Source organism: Aquila chrysaetos, chromosome 3, assembly GCF_900496995.4.
Source record: "Aquila chrysaetos chrysaetos chromosome 3, bAquChr1.4, whole genome shotgun sequence".
In the NCBI taxonomy this organism is placed as follows: Eukaryota; Metazoa; Chordata; class Aves; order Accipitriformes; family Accipitridae; genus Aquila; species Aquila chrysaetos.
Genome location: NC_044006.1, coordinates 11,085,815 through 11,107,094, shown reverse-complemented (window position 1 = coordinate 11,107,094; position 21,280 = coordinate 11,085,815). Strand labels below are relative to the sequence as shown.

Sequence of the window (21,280 nt, the reverse complement as noted above, 5' to 3'; positions counted from 1 at the left end):
GCCCTGCAGGGTGCTGATCTGGGGTGAGGTGGCCCATTCCAGGTCCCGTAATGCCAGGAGCAGAGCTGAGTGCTGCTTTTGTTTTGGGTGGTTTGCTGGTTTCTGAGGCAACCACATGTACAGACTGAGGAGAGCCGGGCTGGGGAGCTCATCCCATCCTGTCCCATTCCACAGGGCTCAGCGGGGATGCGCTGACCCTCGCAGCCTGCTGTGCTGGCATGTGAGTGTGGGTGCTGTAGGCAAAGGCTGCCCTGCCAGCCCTCCTGCCCCTCCTAGGAGCTCTTCTTGCAGGGGGCTTCCATGCTACTAATTTAAGTCTCTTGACATCCTGGTGAGAAAAATCAGAGCGGTGGTCTCCAGTTCGCTCTTCTGGAGCCTGCAAACGTGCAGACCTGGAGAGGAGCAGCGTGCTTTTCCCAGTCCTTCAAGGTGTCTCTGCCAAGGTCCTGCTGGCTCTTAGCAGGGTCTTGTACCCCGGGTGCTGCCCTGCCATGGTGAGCACAATCCTCTCTGTGTCCCCCCATCATATGACACCATGTGCCCTCTTGAGCTGGGTCTGGAGGAGCATGGTAGAGCAGTGGATTTTGGGGCAGAGCTGGAGGAACCCCGCACAGGTGCTTCACTCTTCTTCCTTTTTCACCCATCTCTTGCTTTGCACAGTGTGGCACAAACCTTGGTCTTGGGACCACGGAGAAGCTGTATGTCAGGGCCAAGCAGATGCTGCTGCAGGTACCGGGGCAACCCGTCCTACGGCCAGGTGCCTGACTAGGGGGTCTAGAGCTGGTACAGGCAGCCTGCAAGTGACAAACTGCAGAACGGGCTGAAAGGGACTGTCACTGAGCCAAGAAGAGCTGTGCCACCGCAGCTCGCGTGTCTGCTGGGGCTGCTGGCACCCTCTTGGCACAGCCCAAACTCCAGCCCCACAGGGCTGCCTCCCACTGCCTGCTCTGGATGCAAATCCAGACTCTGTCCGTTAAGTGGCTTTGGGTTTGCACCAGTGTCCCCTGGCATCCCAGCCCCTTTCCAGTGAGTGGTCACCTGCCAGCAGCAGCTCTCGGGCTTGTGTCCTCTGCCCTCCACTCCCTGGGGACTGCTGCTTTTGCATGTGGGTGAGCAGTAGCAGAGTTGGGGCTCCTCTCCAAGGGAAGGTGGGTACGTCCGCTCTAGGGCAGCGCTACCCTGCAGCCCACCTTCCTCTGCTGGCCCACCCAGGAGCGAGCTACCTTTTCACCCCATTCCTCTTCTCTCCCGCAGGCACGTATCAGGGCCAGTTCACCAACGGCATGCGGCACGGCTACGGCGTGCGGCAGAGCGTGCCCTACGGCATGGCCTCCGTGGTCCGCTCCCCGCTGCGCACCTCCCTCTCCTCCCTGCGGAGCGAGCACAGCAACGGCACCCTGCCCCAGCAGGACTCCCCCGCGGCCAACCCCGAGAGCCTGCCCCTCTCGCCCACCATCACCCGCGGGGGCTTTGCCCTCAGCCTCTACGCGGAGGCGGAGGCCGGCAAGCCGAAGAAGGGGGGGCTCTTCCGCAGGGGCTCCTTGCTGGGGAAGCTGAAGAAGTCTGAGTCCAAGTCGTCCCTGGCCAGCCAGAAGAGCCGCGTCAGCTTCCTCAAGAGCGAGAGCGGGATCAGCTCGGCCGCCAGCGACGCCACCTCCACTGTCAGCCTGGGCGAGGGCGCCGAAGGCGAGGAGTACCCCCCCTTCGAGTCCGACATCGACGCCACCACCACGGAGACCTACATGGGCGAGTGGAAAAACGACAAGCGCGCCGGCTTCGGCGTCAGCGAGCGCTCCAGCGGGCTGAAGTATGAGGGCGAGTGGCTGGACAACCTGCGGCATGGCTACGGCTGCACCACGCTGCCCGACGGCAAGAAGGAGGAGGGCAAGTACCGCCACAACGTCCTCGTCAAGGGCATGAAGAAGCGCGTGATACCCCTCAAGAGCGCCAAGATCCGGCAGAAGGTGGACAGGAGCGTGGAGGGGGCTCAGAGGGCTGCAGCCATCGCCCGGCAGAAGTCAGAGATTGCGGCGTCCAGGTAGGTGCTTGGGGCTCCAATGCGCAGGTCCCCACGGTGGTCGTGGTCCCCATCCTACGTGTCCCTCTGGAGCCATGCTGCACGGCTGGCAGTGGGGTCCAACGTGGCTCGCTGCAATTTCTATTTAATACTGGTGGAGTGGGACCGAGGGCCCTTGTGGCAGCCCAGGGGTGTTCAGGACCTGTCCTCCCTCTCACTCCCTCTCCTGTCCCCTTGCAGCCCTGGTCCGGGGGGAGCTGCTGGCCAGCAGGAACTGGCACTGGCCCCGGCACTCAGCGGGACGGGGACAAGGAACTGGTGGGATGGGGAGTACACTGGTACTGTGCCAGGCTGCCAGAGGTGTCATTGACGGGGCAGGATGAGAAATAGTGGGGTTTGGCTATGGTAAGTCCAACAGGCTCATGAGCAGATAGCGGGACGTCCCAGACGAATTGGGTCTGCAGCAGAGTGCGGCTCGGCCCCAGAGCCCCCGGTGTGGCTCTGTGGGGAGTCTATGGGATGCGTTAGGGTCGTCACTTGATTTTAGCGGCTGAGTGTAATGGGCTCTGCGGGACAAGCACTGCTGTGCTGGGATGCTGCGGACTGGGAGGCAGGACCTATGGTGGGTAACAAACAGAGGAGGGGGCTGCCATGGGGAGCCCCATCTGCCCCCCAGGACCCAGCTGCCCTCGGCCAGGTTTTGCGTGAGCGTTTCTGCCACGAGGCGGGCAGCAGCCAGAGCCAGGGCAGATGACTGTGTCCATGCTGGATGGCTGAGCCCGATCCCCCGGCACACAGCCACATCCCGCAGCCCGTGATGCTTTAGGATGCTGGGAAAGGAGGAAGCAGGGAGGGCTCAGCTGGGTTTGACCCCTTTTGTCCCCCCAGTTTGTCCTGGCCAGACCCCAGGGGTGGGAAGAGGGCTGCGGCAGCCGGCAGCGAGTGAGTGGCAGCGTGCCTGGGGATGCGTGCCGCAGGGGTGTGTGAGGGGCTGCTGCGAGCACGAGGCAGTCTCTTGCACCGGTGTCCCTTGCACTGACAGACAGGCAGGCACCGCCGGGCACCACGTTGCCCCTACACTGCCCGGCATGTTGGGACCAGACAGGTAGGCTCTGCTCAGAATTAGCTGTGTTAGAAATTAGTGGGAAAGGAAAGTGCTAATTGCTCCGTCATCCCTCCTGGGATGGAGGAGGGAGGAGATGAAAGAGCAGCTCTAGTGTCTGCCTGGGAAGGGCAGGAGAAAACCTCCTTCCCCTGCTCGCATCCCTGCCTGTGTCCGAGCTGTGCCGGCAGCATGTTCCTCCTCCCACAGCATTCCTGCCAGTCTCGGAGCCAGCCTGGCAGACACCAGAGATTGTCAGGCAGGGGCAGAGCCTTTGCTCCTCCTCTCTTCCTCGGGAAAACGTGGTTGTGACAGACCTCGAGGTTTCACCTTGCCTTTCCATCAAAACCTTGCCCCACGAGGGCTTTGCTTAGCTGCTGGGCAGTGGCTGCAACTCTGGGCCATCCTCCCTTGCTCCTTTTTTAGTGCTGTTTAATTATCAGTTACTTCATTGGCAAGCAGAAATGGGAAATAACAGCAGTGGGGAGAGCGGCTGTTCCCAAACCCCATCCATCCCCTCCGAGAAACCCCAGCTTTACTCTCCCGGCAGCCATTTCTACTCCAGAGTTTTGCGGGGAACGTGATTGTTTTTTTAGCAAAACCCAGTTGCCTCAGAGACCAGCAGAGAGAAACCGGCAGGATTGCAAGTGAAATGCCACTCAGGGCCAGCTGGGATAAAAATAACAGGCTGGGGCAGCATGGGGCTTGCTGGAGCCTCCCAGCAGGGCAGGCTCGGCCCGACAGCAGCTTTGCCGTGCCCAGGAGAAGTGTGTGGCCGCAGTGGTACGCGCCCGTAAATAAGGAGGCTGGAGCTGCAAAAGCTGCTTCCCAAGAGCTCAGCTGGTTTACACAAGCCTCTTTTTATTATACACTATTTACACTTTGGATCAAAAGCGGCTCTGCAGTGTTTTCCATCAGGGGCTGGAATGCGCCTGCTGCCCTGATGGGGGACTGCATCCCTCCCCAGCACAGCTGGGGAATAATTTCCTATTAAGGAAACCTTGGAGCTGGAGGAAATAAGACGTTAAAACCGCTTTCCTCCAGGGAGTCCTCCCCTAGCAGACCCTGCGATAGTGCGGCTGTTGCGGCAGGGGAAGAGAATGCCGCTTTCCCCAGCAGTGTGATGCCCCTGATCCCGTGCCTGCGGCACTGCCTGCAGCTGAGCTGGAGCTGCTGCAAGAAGGAGAATTCAGGCTCCTGCGTCTTGTAAACTGTAATTCACCACTTCCATCAGTGTTTATTCCTGGCGTATGTTGCTCTGGGCAGAGCCACTCTCTCTACCTGCTGCCTTTTGAAAATCTGACTGCTGCTCTCCTTCCTCCTCTTTTCAGCTCAGCTTTGGGGTCGAGAGTAAATATAGATAATTTTGTCTCAAGAGGGTCCTTAGGTTAAACGCCAGCTCTCCCACTGACTTTTTCTTTGGCCTTGAACCTTGCCTCAGTTTCCACACCCAGGACAGAGAGTAATTGCAGACAGATTGTGAAAATCAATTATTAAGGTTTACAAAAGGGCTGTACTGTCATTAGCACTGCCCAAGCTCATAACTGCGAGGTGGAATTTCCTAGGTGGAGCATTTATATTTCTCCTCGGATGGCAGCGTATACCTTACCAAAGAAATGTATTCGAGGCTACATGAATCCTTTTTTGGGGGAAGATGTGACATATCTATATGTAAGATTATTGCTAGGAACTAATTAGCAGGACAAAGCAGCCAGGCTGCACAGATGCCCAGCTACCTCCACATACCTGTGCTGTTGTATATGGACGTTTGAGTTTCATTTGCTTCTGGCACTCAGGGGAGCCCCTTGCAGAGCTAACCTACTGTAACATTCAGCCTTCTGTTGTCTGGGGTTGAAATGTCAGGAGGACCAGATTTCACTCTTTTGCACCATAAAAGGCTCTTTAGGGATGGAAATCCTGAGGAAAACAAGCCCACGCCTGGAAGCTGCCTCGGCCAGTTGCACCACAGGAATCCCAGGCACGTGCCTGAGCTCTGGCGGTGCGCAGGCAGGCGGCTACCGGCAGCATTGATGGGCGCCCTGCCTGTGATCTGCCCTGCGGAGACGGGTGGGAGAGCAGTGATGGTCAGGGGGATGATGGTCAGCTGCTGTCAGCAAACCTTCCTCGATCCACACTCTGCTCTGAGGGTGTCCGAGGCACTGGGCTGCTTTGCAGCTCCTGCCCCACCTGCCTGCTTGGTTTGGGCATTCCAGCCAGCGCCATGGGCAGTGCCAGCTATTGCCTGCCCCGCTGCCTGTCTTGCCCAAGCAGCACTGCCCTGGCCTCCTTGGCTCCCTCCTGAATCCTCCTGGCTCGGCAATCCAGCTGCTTTCCCTGTTGTGCAAGAGGCTGAGGACAGAGCTGGCATCACCTCGCCGCCAGCTGAGGGAAGGGCGATTTTTTTTTTTTATTATTCTTTTTTCATTATTTTAGTGAAAATCATTTGGCATGGGGCCACGCTGTCCTGAACAGCCCATCTCCGCTCCGCCAGCTGCCCCCTCACCCCAGGCAAAGCCCCTCAGTGCTGCTCAGACGTCGGGCAGAAACCCCGGGGCACATCTACTGACAGCGCTGGGGATCAGCTAATAGGGTGGAGCTAATGGAAGTTAAAGTATGATGAATCCTCACCCAGACTGCGTCACTCGGGAGAAGTCGTCCTGAAGCACAGGCTCTGCAGCAGCCAGTGGAGATGGCTTTACTCCTGCCCAAGGGTAACCACAGGTGGACCTGGGGCTTAACATGCACCATATGATGTCTGTTAGCCATGCCCTGGACTGCTGGTGCCCTGGGACTTGCCTTGCTGTGATCCCAAGGGATTCCTGTCAGAGCTGGGATGTGGCTGTTCTCGTGGTTTCAGGTGAAGGCACCTACCGTGTCCCTCCACCCTCCCCCTTTCCCACCGTCTGTCCCATCTCGGGGCTTCTTTGAAAAAATATTGGGGTGGGTGGGAAAGGCATTGAGGTCCTGGGATCGCAGCTGGGACATCATCTCCCCAGTGCTTAAGTAGACAAGACGGCTCGAGGACCAGCCAGCAGGTCTGTCCCCCACCAGCCCCAGCGAGGAGGGCACAGCCACCACCAAGCCACGAGCGAGCCAGTTAAAAGCCAGTCTGAGGTGTGTAACAGCTGCCCTGGAGTTTTCTGGGCATGTGGTTTGGTGCCAAACAGGGTGCTCTGCACCCCTGGGTGCTTGGGGAGCAGCAGCTCCCAGGGGTGATGCCTGTGCAGTATGTGCTTGCCTGTCACGTGGGGAGGATGGTCCTACTGAAAGCAGGGAGAAGGAGCGTTGAAGTGGTCAGCTTTCATCTCTTCAGAATAGATTAAAATAAAATAAAAAGCAAGAGGAAGTGCAAGACCGGTTGCAGGGGGAACCTTTGATTTTTTTTGAAAGCTGTGTGTTCAGTAGCCGGGCAGCTCATACAGGGGATTTCTTTCTCACTGGTGCTTCTGGGGGACAAAATGAGCGTAAATACTGCAAATCCCACCTCCATCCCACTGCAACAACTGTCGTGGTCTGCCTCTGCACGGGGTTGTGCTTCCCAGTGACTTGGACCAAAATCAATGGGGGGACTTGGCCGTGTGTTCTGCAAGGCACAGGTCTGGCCACACTCCGAGATCGTTTGACAGGCATATGTCCTGTTAGCAAAACCTCAGATATATCTGCCAGATGTCACTGGATCAATAGGAAAGCAAGGGACAAGGGGCAGTAATGGCTGCTGTGCTTCACCTGTTTGTCTTCAGATGCTGGCCCTGAAGCCCCTGTGCAGCTGGAGTTTTTTATGCCTGGAGAGTACAACTAAAAATGAATATTGAATGAATGAATTAGTTTTGAATTTATTTTTGGTTGTAATGTAATATCTATAGAGGTCCTGCAATACGGCTGCTTGGCTAGATACCTGTAAGACTTTCTAAACTGCATTCTGAAATGTTAGGCTTTAATTCCTGTTAATGTAGGGTTTACTCATGACACTGAGCCTGGGCTGCATTAAAGCACTCTAGAACTGCGGTGAGAGCTTGGCATCGGAAATCGCATCAGTGCGGCTTCCCCAGCAGCAACACATGGACATCATTCATAGTGTGAGCTGTTGCCTGGTTTTGAAGCTTAAGTTGTTTTTCTGTCCATACCCATGTCTTTGGAGCACGTCTTAGCTCTCCCTTCAAATAACAAGAGTGCTTGACGGCTCCCGTATCGCTTTCTAACCTCCCCTGCCCGGCCACATTCCCGGCAGCGCTGCCGCCGTCTCCCTGCGCTCAGCGATTCCAGCCTGCGTGGCCAGGCAGCAGCGAGCGTCTCTTCGGGGAACGCGGGTGTGTGGTGCAAATGACGTCCTGAAATCGCTGGAGTCAGCAGAGCCTCCTGACTAAATAAGGGCAGGCAGAGCAGGGATTTATCAGCGCTGCCCGAGCACGACAGCTGAGAGCCGAGGCCCGTGGCAGCCCACGCCGCTGGAGCTCGGCCGCGCGCTTCCACCGATAAGGTGCTTTATTTGGCACGGCTCTGCCCCGGCGAGCTCCTGCCCTCGTCCCCAGCGCTCTCAGGGGTTTATGCTGCTGGTGGGGAAGGTGGGCAACCAAAGCGATGTCTTCCCAATGCACCTCTTTGGTGAGCCGTGGTGTGTGTTCAGGGCAGAGCTGGGCTGGTCCGGTGGCCATGGTGGCCTCGGCCGTCCTGGGGCTGGTGGCGCAGGTCAGCTTCCCTGAGGCCAGATCGGGCCTGGGATTTTCCTGAAAATCCCAGCTCACGCCTGGGATTTTCAGGTCTGTTGGACCCCCGTGCTCAGACTTGGGAGTTTGCTCTGAAAGAGTTTTAGGATTTTTTAAAATATCCTTTGCCTTCTGCTTCCTCGGGCTTTTAAAAAGCCAGAGGTGTGGGTGGTCCCAGACCTTTGGGTCTGAGGCCAGAGGGCAGGATGCTCATGGCCACCCCACAAGAGCAGGCAGCAGCAGTGGTTCAAGGCAGTCCCTGCCAGGTGGGCTTCCCGCTTGGGAGAGCAGCTGATCCTCCTCTGCTGTCCCAGCTTCGCGATCTCTTTGCTCCAGGACTGCACACCTCCGTGTGATGGATGGGTGTGTAAGAGGAGGCAGCAGCAGGCAGGAGATGGACAGAGCTTGCCCTGGCCCTGGGTGGTTTATTGGCTGCGATTTGCCTCTGAGTGGGAGCTGCCAGGGAGAGACACAGGGTTTGGGAGCAGCATTTCTGCAGCTGTACGATCAGACACCAAAGGTGCTGCAGCCTGACCTCTCAGGGGCCTTAAAACATAGGTGGGTGCAGGTGAAGGGGGAGACAGGACTACCCTGGCTTCATTAAAATCCCCCCCCCAGATTCCCTGTGGGGTGCAGGGGGCAGCTCATGCCGAGCAAGGTGTAGGCACACCGTAGTGCATATAAGCATCTCGGTGCTTCCACAAGCAGGGCTCAGAGAGAGCCAGTGTGCATGTAGGCAGGGAGAAATGAGGGCAGCCGTGCGGCTCCTGCCATAGCTGGGTGCCAGGACACAGCGGTGAGGGGACGCTCCTCGGTCCTGCTCTCCCAGCAAAGACATTTCTCACAGAGCTCAGTGTGTTTATAAAGAGGATAATCTTGTTTCATTCACCCTTGGTTAATAGAAACCCAGTCGCTGGCATGTATTTCTGCACCAACTGAAGCCCGGGGCTGGGACTCTCCCACTTTCTGTACAGCACTAGTGCCAGCAGTACTCACTCCTTCCCATGAAACCAGCTGAATAAAGACCTTTTCCCCTTGCAGCTCCCGAGCAGGCATGACCTCCTCCACATGGCTTAGCACAAACTGAGGTCAGTGTCCAGGATAACCATCCGTGGAGATGACGAAGGGAAACCTGCCTGGCCTGTGCCACCATGGCCAGGACCACTTCAGGTTGGGTTTCTCTCAAAGCTCTTGGAGCAAGAATGCCCCTGACTGCCTTGTGCCACGGTGTTGTGTTGTCACCGCGCATGGTTTGGTTAGGAGCAATACTTCCACACGAGCCTCCCCATGCCCTGGATTGGGAGCTCGGGCACTTCGTGTCACTCGCGTCTTGGAGATGGGGACACCCAGCTCCTGTCCCAGAGCCAGGGCTTTGTCTTTACAGCCTCGTGATCGGGACTGAGCAGGGCTGGTTTGGGCTTGGTTGGGCTGGGTCTTTGTGGTTTTGCTGCCCCAGAGCACCAGTCTCCAGCTCTGTAGAGGTATTGCTGTTTCAAATTGCTGCTTGACCCTCATCCGACCCCAAAAGGCCCTTGGGCTCACCCCTCCTTCTAGCTTACCCTTGCTGTCCTGGCCGCTGGAGCCGGGCAGGGAGCAGGCTGCCGGGTTCGGGTGAGCCCCTCTCCGTTCCTGGCCCTGCATGGCCATGGGGACAGCGAGCCCCAGGGTTAGGGTCCAGTGCCAGGATCAGACACCTGCCCCAGCTGCAGGATCCCCATGATGTGTCCCCACCGTGTGCAGGGCTTTGCGGGCTGGAGGGGTTTGGTGCAGTGAAATGAGTGATGGCGTGATGTCTTCACCCCTTTTTTCATCCCTTTCCCAGACTGGCCTCATCTCCAGCCCAGGCTGGCTGTGGCTCCAGCACTGACACATTTTTGGCCCACTGTGCTTGTTATGCTGATGCGTTTTGACTCTAGAGGAGGGTGCGCAAGGCTTTATCTGTTTTCCACCAGCCTCGCGTGAATTTCCTTAGGCACTTTCATGCCCTATTAGGGTAAGAGGGAGCATGCACTTTCAGTAGCTCCAAGGAGAAAGCATCTGTTGGGCAGCAAACTGCTTTCTCCAGGGCTTCCCGGGTCTTTGGGGTCGAAGCAAGTGGGGCTGTGGCTTGCAGGGATCCCCTCAAGAGGAGCAGAGTCGGGATGGCACAACGTCAGCCCCAGGGATGGGTATGACTCAGATAGCCGGTCAGGCAGGGAAAGTGGAATTAATGGGCTGTTCATTCTGACCTTGTGGGAAATCCTTATCTCAACAGCTTACAAACACAGAAAGGGAAAAATGAAGTGTGACTTTAATCTGCAAAAACGACTGTGGAAAATGGTAGCTTCTTGTTCAATTGATCTGCTGCCGCGTGGAGCAGGAAGGCTTTGACTCCCATCCAAATGCTTGAAATCAGCCAGCAGGGAGCTGGGCTTTAAAATCATCTGATTCAGCCAGGCTTTGCTCAGAGGTTATCGTCAGTTCAGTGGAATGTGAAATAGGCTTATCTTGAAAAAGAAAAAATATTTAAGTAAAATGTCCAATTTAAATATAAAGCTTGAGATACAGAAACCCTCCTTCCTCCTGGAAGAGGTGAGTTTTTTTCAGCTTAGCCTGGTGCCGAGCCAGAGCTCTTTGGCTTTCTGAGCCCAAGTTTTTGTCATTTTGCTCCTGCGAGGCCTGCTGAGCCTTCAGCGAGCGCCAGGAGGGACCTGGTGTCCCATCCACCTGGGTGCCCTAAGCAGCCTTGGGCGCAGGTGCAGAGGACGTGGGTGTTGCAGCCTGGGCAGTGGGCTGGCAGCCCTTGCAGCTCCCTGCTCCCTCTCTTGTTTCTCCTGGACCTCAGATCTGTGAATGTCAACTCAAGAGATGTAGAGGGTTGAGAGAAAAAGGCTTCTGCCTTAAAACTGATGAATAATTGGGCTTCTGACCAAATGCAATATTTTAAGAAATCTGCCTGCTTTCATTTCAAAAAAAAAAAAAATTTAAAAAAATCCTGTTTTTATTTTTTGACTGGGGAAAAAAACCCCACAAAACAGATACTGCACTTCCTCACTCTTTTGGTTTGGATTGCTGAAATCCGAAAAACATTTGAGTTAGAAGTTGCTAAAACTTTTCGCTGAAAAAAACAACAGTCTTGGAGAGAAAACACACGCTTTCTGACCCATTTTAGTGCTGGCAGAGCTGGCAATTGGGTAAAACACACTTGGCTTGTGGATGCTGTCCGTTTGGCAAAGCTTGGGGCTGGGCAGTTGCTCCTGAGTCAGGCTGTGCTCCCTTGAAACAAATGACTGCTACAGCCCTGGTGTTTTCTTGGAAGTGGGAATTCATTCTTCCGGGCAGGGCAGGCAGCAGCCCCTGCCCGCTCAGTGCAGGTATAGGCAGGGAGGCAGGAGCACATGGGGGACGAAAGGCTGGAAGACCCTGATTACATATGTGCTGTAAAGATGTTTTGATGCACTTACTAGTGGGATAACCCCTCTGCTTTGATCTTGCAGTGGTAGGTAATTAAATAAGGGTCCCCAGAGCATTAGCTGAGCCCCTTTGGTAATGGTGTGGTGGAAGTTGGAACAAATCAGTGGCGTTTGTACATAGTCCCAAGGCTGTGCTGCTCCGGGAGACTTGGCCCTCTGAGCTCCGCTTGATCTGCACTCAGGGCAGCACAGAAAAGAGCGGACCTGAAAACCAGGGGGAGGAGGAGGGAGTCCAGCTGGCAGCTGGAAATCTCCCCTTTTTTTCCCCAAAGCTATCTCTGTGGATGCTCTCACGAGCTGCTCCCAGCCTGGCTGTGCTGGCAGGATGGGCTCCAGCAGGGCAGGGAGCTGCCCGTCCAGCCTGTCTGGGGCCAATGCAGTGGCCCCGTGGCCGTGCTGCCACACCGGTGTCCGGCAGTCCTTTGAGCCGGCAGGCTCTGGCTTGCACTGCTCCATTTAGAGCCGGCTCCGGGCAGCTGCCGGCTGGCATCCAAGGGCTGCGGGGGAAACAGCAGCTGTGGTCTATGCCAGTCCTGCCGGCTCGTCGCAGCCCATGGGCTCCCATGCGGGCTGCCACGACTGAGCCCTGACGGCTAGCTGCCCACCCGGTCCCACTCGGCTTGTGGGGCAGTCACGGTAGCAGAGATTAATTGAGCAAATCTCCCGTACGCAGGGCCGGGGTGCGTAGGTTGTCGTCTTATTGAAGACAGCTGCAGATATGTCTGCTGTAAGATTAATATCACTTTAACTGTTCCAAGGGGAAGTATCCCTTGGTGAAAGATGCAAGTGGCTCTGAGCTATTTAGAGCTGAGGATAACATTTCGGTATTTTAAAAATTCACCAAGTAATCATAAAGGCTAATGCTTGCTGAGCTCATTAGGTGGCAGGGAGCTCTGCCAGGCCTGTGCTCCTGAAGCATGGCACAGAAAAGGATGCTTTTCTCCTGGCTGAATGGTCTGTTCATGCCCTTTCTGTGGAAGAAAGGAGAAAAGGTCTGATTTATCCAGCTAAATAGCCTGGGCATGTACAGAGTGCCACCACTTCTGTGTAAGTGCTGGTACCATGAGTGAAAAGCCTGGGACATCTCATGAGCTGGCTGCAAGGGAAGGGAGGCTGGAGGGCAGACCTGCTCTGCAAGGTCAGGATGGCTTCTCATTTGGGATTTCTTTTACAGTGATATGGAGGTGTTTCCTTTAGGAGGCAGTTTGTGTTGATGTATGCTTAATTCACAATTTAGATCACACCTTGCAGGTGTAGAGTCCATAATAGAAACCAGCAAAGACTCATGCACCCCAGTGATGTCAAAGTCTAAATTGAGTGGGTACGTGCACATGAACGACGGGGCAAAAAGACCAAAAGGAGGGCGAAAAGTACAGCTGGCTCTCAGGACAGGACGCCCATGGACTGGGACACACAGATGGGTTTGACTGTGGGCTGGGAAAGTGGCATGAGAAATGGACTGAAAAGGGATATTCAGTCCCATGGGCTGGTTACAGGCAAATAGGAGTAGCAGAGATTTGCTGGTATCTGCATGCACATGGAGGCAGAGGGAGAGGCACAAAGGAGATGGATTGGGACTGAGCAGGAAGAAAGGGATGCTCCAACTATAGAGGTGACACAAGTCTAAAGACAGTGTGGAAAACGGAGAAGCCGGAAAGTGTCTGTCCAGGTCAGGTCATAGAATCATAGAATGGTTTGGGTTGGAAGGGACCTTTAAAGGTTATCTAGTCCAACCCCCGACAGAGGTCTGTGTTGGTCAGGTCTGCGTGTCTTGCCCTTCGCAATGTGAATCCAGAAGGGACCATGTTGTCATCAGCAAAAGCATTTCTGCAGCTTTCCCTCTATCCCTTCTGAGTGCTGCAAACATTCCTGCCAAGACAAACCGTAACTTAAGTTTCTTCAGAAGGCCAAATGATTTCTGCTGGATGCTGGAGCAGGGATTTGCCTGGGGGTGGAAAAGCCAGTTTCCAGGAGAGAGGAGTTCAGCAGAAGTCCCCCTTACTAGAGCTGACTGATGAATTATATTTGCTTAATGGCCTTTTTGGCAGCTCATGACATCAAGAATGGCAAGAAAAAGGTGTTCAGCTGGTCCTTGGTCAGGGTTTGCCGAATCAGTGGGAGGAGGGAGATCCCAGAGAAGGAAGGACGGTGCTGGACAGGTCTGTCTTTCCCTTAATAAGCAAATGTGCAATAGCTTGGGCAGAGAGCTAAGCTCTTCCTCTATTTCTAGCCCCAAGGTCATCGCTGCACCTGCAGGCGCCCCAGCCCCGTCTGGTATTTGCAGTATTCTCTGCTAATTCCAATCTCATTTACAGTCTAATCCAATGTGGATGTGCAAAACCGCATAAACTGTCCAAAGAGATGGGCATGCTGGCTTGGCTTTGGGTCTCACCTGTTAGCACGGTGCTCAGCTGTGGCTCGTGTATCCACAGGGGATTTTAGTAGCCGTCAGAGGAATGATTCAGGCAGTGTTTCTGGGAGATGGCCAGGAAGGACAGGGGTGGTGCTCTGTCCTGCGCTAGTACAAAAACTATTAGAGTATTAGAGCCATGCCAGAGGAGCAAATAAAACAGCAGATGCATTTAACCCTCCCTCTCCCACCCGTCTAGCTGGGGTGTGCAGCTTCCCTGTCCGGGGCAGCCCTGGAGCAGCCGCCGTGACCCAGCCGGTGCTGCCGGCAGGCAGCGGCAGCGAGGCTGGGATGGGGGCAGCAGGCATTGCCCACATACCTCCCCTCGGCTCGGCACAGGGCTGCTGCTCCTCCTTGCAAAGAATTCACTGGAGCTATTTTTAACAGCGCTGCCTGGGGAGATGGCTCAGGGTGAAACTGGGAAGCGCTCATCCTGGACGGTAGTGTCTTGCTTCGGACAGGGAGCACCAGCGTTGGTTTGTAAAGTCCCCTCTTTGTGTTTATTGCCCCCAGTTGGTTGTGTTTGATGTTCGTGGCTCATTTTCCAGCACTGCCTTGAAAAGGGGCTTTTGAATTCTGCTGCTGGGTGCTATAAAATCCATGGGCCTCTGTTTCAGTTTCACCCTGACCCCCTCCATCTCCAGACTTTCTCCTCTGATGGTTTTTGCGTGGGCTGCTTTCTGCAGAGGCGCTGGGAGCTGACAGCACAACCAGCAGTAAATAAAAAAGTGTGGCCCTGATTCAAGGGCTGCATGAAAAGTATCAAATTTATGTGCATATAATAAAAGGCCAGCATTTTCCTTTTTGCAAAAGCTGTTTCTGTTTTCTGAGCAGATCTTAACCTTGGAAGAAGTTTTTCCTCTTATATTAAGTTTCATGTCTAAGGTTTGAAGATCACCTTCCTGCTTCCCTCAAACCTGCCTGAGCTTTTTTTTTTTTTAACTACTGTGCCTGGCAGACCCTGGGCTATGGGCTGGGAGAGGCTTTTGTGCTGTGGGTTGTGTGTGCTGGGCTCTCCCAAGGCAGCTGGTATTTGTCTCCTGCTTTGCAGTTGGGGCCAAGTTTTTCTCTGCGTTGAGCTCCCAGGCACTGCCAGCCATGTGGACAAATAATAAATTCAGAAATACTCCAGGCAAGTTAGATGTTATTGTTATGGCTGGGCCCTTTCCTCCAGGCTGTGCTTTGTTACTGTGTTCCTAAACCCTCAGTGCAGCTTTTTGGAGGGCTGCGAGCAGCGGTGCCTTCCCTTCATGCTGCAGGGATGCGCGGCACAGCCGGGGGAGATTTACTTAAAACACGATGCTGTGTCTCCGTAAGCCAGATGTTCATCACATGTTCATCACCTCGTTGCTGCTGTACTAAATGATCTCAGCGACGGAGGGACCCAGTGCAGCGCATCAGCATGCCTGCCGGGGCCAGGCTGGTGGCTGGGGTAGAGCAGCGCTCTCTGCCTTGTGCCACAGCCTCCCCGGGATGCCGGCAGGGCCAACGTGGTGTGCCGGAGCTGCCAGATTTGAAGCTGCAGCTGTGTTGATCTTAGTCCCCCAAATCAAACACTCTGGATGACTTTGCAAGCAGGGGGACAGGAGCAGAGGTCGCGTGTGTCCCGCAGAGCGAGGCAGCCGGGCAGAGCTGCCATGCAGCTCACATCCCCGGGGCAGGGGGGCATCCCAAAGTCGTGCCACTCTGCTGTCACAGCTCTATGCGTGGAGCTCGGGAGCTGTCCCATGGCCTCCCTGGCCTCACGCCCCTCTGCTCGGGAGGGCTCGCTGTAGAGCCTTGGTAGCCTTGCGGCCACGGTGGCTCACAGCAATGGCTCAGCCCAGCCAGCTCAACTCCCCACCACCCACAGCATCCTCACCGCAGCCTCTGCAACCCAGATTGGGGTCTTCCTGGCCTCGCCATCTCTTTACCCGCAGGAATTGCAGTACTCAAGCCCCACACAGCACCCAGATAGCATCCAGTAGCTTCTCTGGAGGAAAGGTAATCTCCAGCAGGAGAAGAGCGTAACTGGGAGCTGCCTTGTCACCTCCACCACCCCCAGGCTGTTCCCTTGCATTTGCCCCAGATGCTGGGGGAGAGTTGAGCATGCGGGAGGCATCTGCACCCATTTGGTAACACATCGGCATGAGTGGCTCTGTCCTTACTAGTGGAGGGAGCAGACCCTTCATCCAGTCCACTTCCAGACTTTTTTGGAAATCACCTTTAGGAAAGCATCCGTCCGCTTCCCAGGAGCTGCCTGCTGCTGCCCCAGCTGGGGCCAGCTGGCTGATTATCTGGCTGGAAAGTGGCCGGGATAGCCTCTGCTTGGCTCGGTGAGCGGCTGAAAGGGAGGATTTTATCTCTGTATGGTGAATCCCATCCTCTGAGAGCAGCAGGACAAAGCCAGGGGTCGGAGCGCGTCTTGCTGAGGTGAAGAGCTGGATCCTCACTTTGCAAGCTTCTTCCCGGGACTGGCGCCGGGCAGGCTGTGTGCCCCACGCCCAGCACGCCCAGCGCTCTCTGATCCCCCAGGCACGGAGAGCACAGAAACATCCCCCTTGGCCCCTGCCAGATTATAGTGGAATTAATCACGCTGATTATATGCTACCAAAAAAGGAGGTGCTTTCTCTGTTCAGAGCTGCCTCAGACCTCCTGCTTGTGAGCAGCAGCTTAAAATTGCTGTTTTCTGCCTCATCGTGTCTTGTTTCTAGTTTTTTTTCAGGAGTTGTAATAATTTTGGATAAAAAGACCAAGAATGACAGCAATCCTAGGCAGCTCAGCCTGCAGAGAAAGCGGGGAGATAATGTGTGAGTGTGGGCAGGGAGGTGAATCATGGCTCCAGTGGAGCGGGATGTCATCCCAGGGAGAGACAGGCTGAGCCACAGCAGCTCTGCACCCTCTTCTCTATCGCAGGGTCCTGAACAGCGTTTTCGGCTCCCCGTCAGGTCACACTGTTGCCTGTATCAGTTGGGATTAATGCCTTACGTTTAGTTCTTTCCCCGCAGCTACTCAAAATGGTGAGTGTGTGTGTGTCTATGTATGTGTATATATATATCTCCTACCTTCTAAGGATCTCTGAACAGCATTTCTATCACCTTTTCATTGCACCTGTCGAGTATTCAGACTAAAGCTAGTCTTGTCTGCGTACTGCATCTCAGTTTAATGAGAAAGAATTAATCCTGATTTCATGACTGACAGTCCAAAAATTCCTCTGGAGCATTTTTGCTGCAGGGATAAGAACAGCATGTTTCCTCATTTTTTGTCCTAAAACGTGACCAGATACCAACCTGAGTCTGAAAAGGGCTCATCAAACACCCTAGGACCAATTAAAGGTTGTAATTCGTAGTGAATTGGTGTTTGAGGGCTGCTAACTGCTTATCTAACTGTCCACATAAAAATGTCGTTTTGCATGTGCAGCCAGCGTATGCTCCGTCACATGCAGCAAGGGACATACAGGGAGCCTCGGCAAACATGATAGTGAGAGCATGAGGAAAGCAGTTCTCTGTAAGCCCCAGGTGGAACAAAGCAGCTGAATATACTATGCTTCACCCTCCCTTATTTTAAGGTGCAATTTTGCTGTTTGAAGTCAGCTCCTTCCCAGACCACGAGCAGCTGGGCTGTAAAGCCAGCCCTTCTTTTAGCGTAAAGATCACAGGGCCCCGAGGATGAGGCATGCGAGGAATATGACAGCCGGCCAGCGAAATAACTGATAGCCCTATAGCCCTTTGGAGCAAGGAGGCAATGTGCTGTGAAGGAGTGGAGAGGACTCGGGGAGCCGAGCTGAGAGGGAGGCAATAGCTCTGCCTTTCCTAGCACTGGAAAAGAGAGCGGCCCCCCAGGCTGCGGTGAGTAAAAAGGCCCCTTGGACAACGTGCGTTGTTTGCTGGAAAGACATTTGGGGTAAAATGTGTCTGGTGTGCTGGGCAGGGGCACGCTGCCTCTGGCGAGGTGCAGCAGCTCAGGGCTGGTGACAGCACAGTGCTGTTCAGCCATCACGTTATTGTCCCCTTATGCTCCAGAGATGCCTGCGGTGATGCTTAAGGCAGTCCTCCGAGCTAGGTTTTTAGTACTTCACAGCACGGCGGCAAGCCCGTTTTGCAGCACCTGATGCCTCGCTGCAACACACGAACATGCTCACGTTTGCAAATACACTTGCCCTGTTCCCTTGTGTGACTACATGCAACTTTCACACTTTAGCCTTAAGTGCCACACACTTGTTGAAAATCTGGTCTTTTCTCCTCAAATGTGGGGGTTTGGGGTCAGGTGGGCAAGTGCTGAGTGCTCTTATGCCAGATGGGCTGATTTGATTTTGTTGCTGGACAGGGTCCGCTGCTCAAGCTGGGACAATCTTGGCTCAGACGGTGCTCACTGTTGTCCCCTCTTCTCTCCCCTCTTCTCTCTGCAGGACGGCTCATGCCAAAGCCAAGGCTGAAGGGTCAGAGCAGGCAGCTCAGGCAGCTAACAACGAATCGGGCATAGCCAGAATGATGGCCAGGGAGCTCTCCCCGGACTTCTATCAGCCAGGTAGGACCAGACGCATCTTCTAAGAGGGATTTTGCAGTTTCCTTGGGGAATCTGTTCAAATGCTTCACCTGCTTTATAACTCCACAAGTTGTCCTCCTGTCTATCCTAAATCCTCTTCCGCACGAGTTCAGCTAGCCCCCTGCTCTTGATGATTTGCTGTCCTCCTTACACCACTGTTCTACCTGCTGGAATATGTTACCATACCCTGGAGGAATAACCCAGTCCCTCAACTTCTCCTCATGTTTCTCCATGTGCCGAAGCCCTCCCAGTGCCAGGCAGGGCAGGCAGTGAGCTCGAGTTTATTTGGAGCACTGCTGTAGATATATTCCTCATGGCTTTTTCTTGGAACAGCTTTGCACATTGACTCACAAGCCCATATCTTGCGGGGCCCCACACTGCACCACGGTACAATCAGACTTGGTTACTTAGAGGCTGTAATATCCTATAAGAAAGTTGCTAATGCAAAATACTACTTCCCTGATTCCCTATTTATTTGTTAGCATCACTGCTGATTATTTGGCTGGGAAAACACTTGGGAGGTTCCTTCTGTGAGACCAAGCACTGAGGATTAGTAGATCGGAAGTGTAATATTAGAAGCAGCATTGTGAATGCCATTACCTTTCCCTAGACTGAGTTAGCTGAAGATATGTTCTTCCTGGAAAGCCTTCCTTTCGAGAGAGGGAAGGTATTAACAGAGCAGAAAACAAGGATTCCAGTGCCTACATTTTTATCCTGTCTTTCTTATTACCAGCTTTGCTACCTAGAACAAGTGCCCTGTGGCTGCTGAGGCAGGATCACAAGGGACCATCAGAGTGGCAAAACTGGGGGTAGAAGCCAAAGGATGACTCGTGCTTAGCAAAACCTGCCACCTGCTCCTGCTCTGATTTCAGTGCCTCTGGGTCTCCGGTACTACACCCCGGCACAGGGCACACAGTGGGAAATGGGTATGGCTCACACCCTGCGCTTGGCCGGGGAGTCATGCTGACGGATTTGCCTAAATTCCCTGTACTCCCACCTTGCCCTGCACCTACTAGCTGGGGAGATGCCATGCTGGAGAGCTGCCTGTTCCTCCCCACCACCCAGCGAGGCCCGTCAGAGCTGGCTTTGAGTGGGGAAACACCACAGCACCCGGGCATGGGCGTGAGCCAGCGTGTGGCACTTCATTTAACAATAGCTAAACATCACTTGATCCTGACATAAGCCCCCCAGCTGCCACTCACAGCTCCACATTCACCCTTTGCACACTGGGGTATTTATAGCACAGAGGCAAAGGAAACTGGAATTCCTGATGGGAGGTTTTTGACATCTAGCTAGATTATTTTTTCCACCCATGGCAATTGAATGAGACAATTGAAACAGTCCCTGCAAAATGCCTGAAGCAGCCTGGCCTCCACTAGTGGCTCCTCAGGAGCTGAATCCTCTCGCCGCTTTTATGTAGGGCTTCGCTTGGGTCCTGGCCTCTCTCGATGGCCTTGTAAGCTGCTGATGCATGTTTTATTTCTATGATTCTTTTAAATCTCTAAATTCCCTAAGTGTGCAACAAGGAGAGATGTCTCTTCTTGCACAGCTGCACCATCAAAGAACAAACAGACAAAAGTCCACCCTTGGATTTTGCTAGGACTTGGAGCTGCTGGTCACACAGCCAGGAGAGCCTGGCAGTGTTTGGCAGCTGCGTTTCCCCGTGCTATCCTGGCAGATAGACCCTGCTACATCTGGCACAGGGCAATCCTACTCAGCAAGCCCCATATCTCTAATAAGTATTGAGCCCAGGGTTTCCTTTAGGATATCAACCTGAATAGCTTAGAGGAGAGGTATGTAAGCCAAAGCCCTCCCTTGCTGAAATGTCATGCTGGGAGGTGAAGGTGGGGAGGTGAGGAGGACTGGAGCTGTGCGGTGCCCTCCAGGCAGTTGGGATTTTTTTTTGGTGTGAATTATTCAGGAGGAGAAAGCAGCAGAAGAGAGCAAGGAGCCTGGAGCTGCAGGCAGCCTATTTTGAGGAGTCTGAACAACTGTTGAAACGGCTTCCAAATAATCCACTTGCAGCCAGAAATAAATGGCCCTGAATGGGTCGCCTGCTGATTGACAGGAGCGTGCAGGCAGGGCAGAGCAGCTAAAATCAGTGCCCTTTTACTCCCCACTGCCCACTCCAAACGGAGGCATTGCCTGCGTGGGCAGGAGGTAGCAGCGTGCAAATCACACCACTGATTTATTAGAGGGAAGGGAGCACCAATCCCAATTTCCCGACCAGGCTCAAGTCTGTATCAGTCTTTGGGGTGGAGGAGATGAGGGGAGGAACTGTGAGGCAGCCAGGGATAGCACGGCTCCAGAATCTATGCCACTCAGGAGCATAGAGCAAGCCCTGTACATCTGCACCCCTCAGCATCGCTTGGATGCAGCAGAATGAGGCCAAAGCCACTTTCAAAAGCAGGTGCTTTGCTTTCAAACAAGCTGCTTTGCGACCTCATGCTGCCCATAAGGAGCACGCTCTTCTTGTTCTCACTTGCTATGAGCATTGTGGTGATGTGCAGGGACCCCTGTCCCAGTGCGGGTCCCAGCGTGCAGAGCACTGTGCAGGGTTATTTTTCCAAAAGATATTCCCAGTTGTTCAGTGGTGGATTTTGCTCAGCCAGCTACCCAGCACGATGGATATCTTTGGTGTCAGGCTCTGGCTGACTTCCCCAGACCGTAGCTGGGCTGCAATTTGCTTTGCAGACACAGCCTAGGGTTAACAAGAAGTAAAGATTCAATGATAGGTGAATAATTGAAGTGAGAGCAATGTTGCTAAGAGCTGACAAGTCGGCGTGGGAGATGAGGCCAGAATGAAAGCTGAAGCCCCGAGTCACCTTGTGTAACGGTGCCAGGTAATTTCACTGCTGTTGCGGGGCTCAGTGCAGAAAGGAGGGCTGTGAAACTGTCAGCCCTGCTCGGTGCATGAGAAACGTGTTTTTCTCATCGTGAGGGATGACACGTAGGTAATTTGGGGATACCTGCTCTTCCCAAGGAGACTGGGCATCCCCTGTATCAGTTGTGCAGTTACCACACTATTAGACACCAAAGAAACCACATGGAAGAGCTTCCCAGCCATTAAAA

The 21,280-nt window shown here is 54.3% G+C and overlaps 1 protein-coding gene across 1 annotated transcript in view; it reads left to right on the top strand.

Annotated features, from left to right (window-relative positions):
- The window catches only part of JPH2 (junctophilin 2), a 34,263-nt gene that overhangs the window by 7,045 nt on the left and 5,938 nt on the right, over positions 1–21,280 (top strand). The window contains exons 2-3 of the mRNA XM_030010326.2: positions 1,255–2,038; positions 18,072–18,190. Of these exons, the coding sequence (XP_029866186.1) occupies positions 1,255–2,038; positions 18,072–18,190 (903 nt within the window). The remainder of the gene's footprint in view (positions 1–1,254; positions 2,039–18,071; positions 18,191–21,280) is intronic.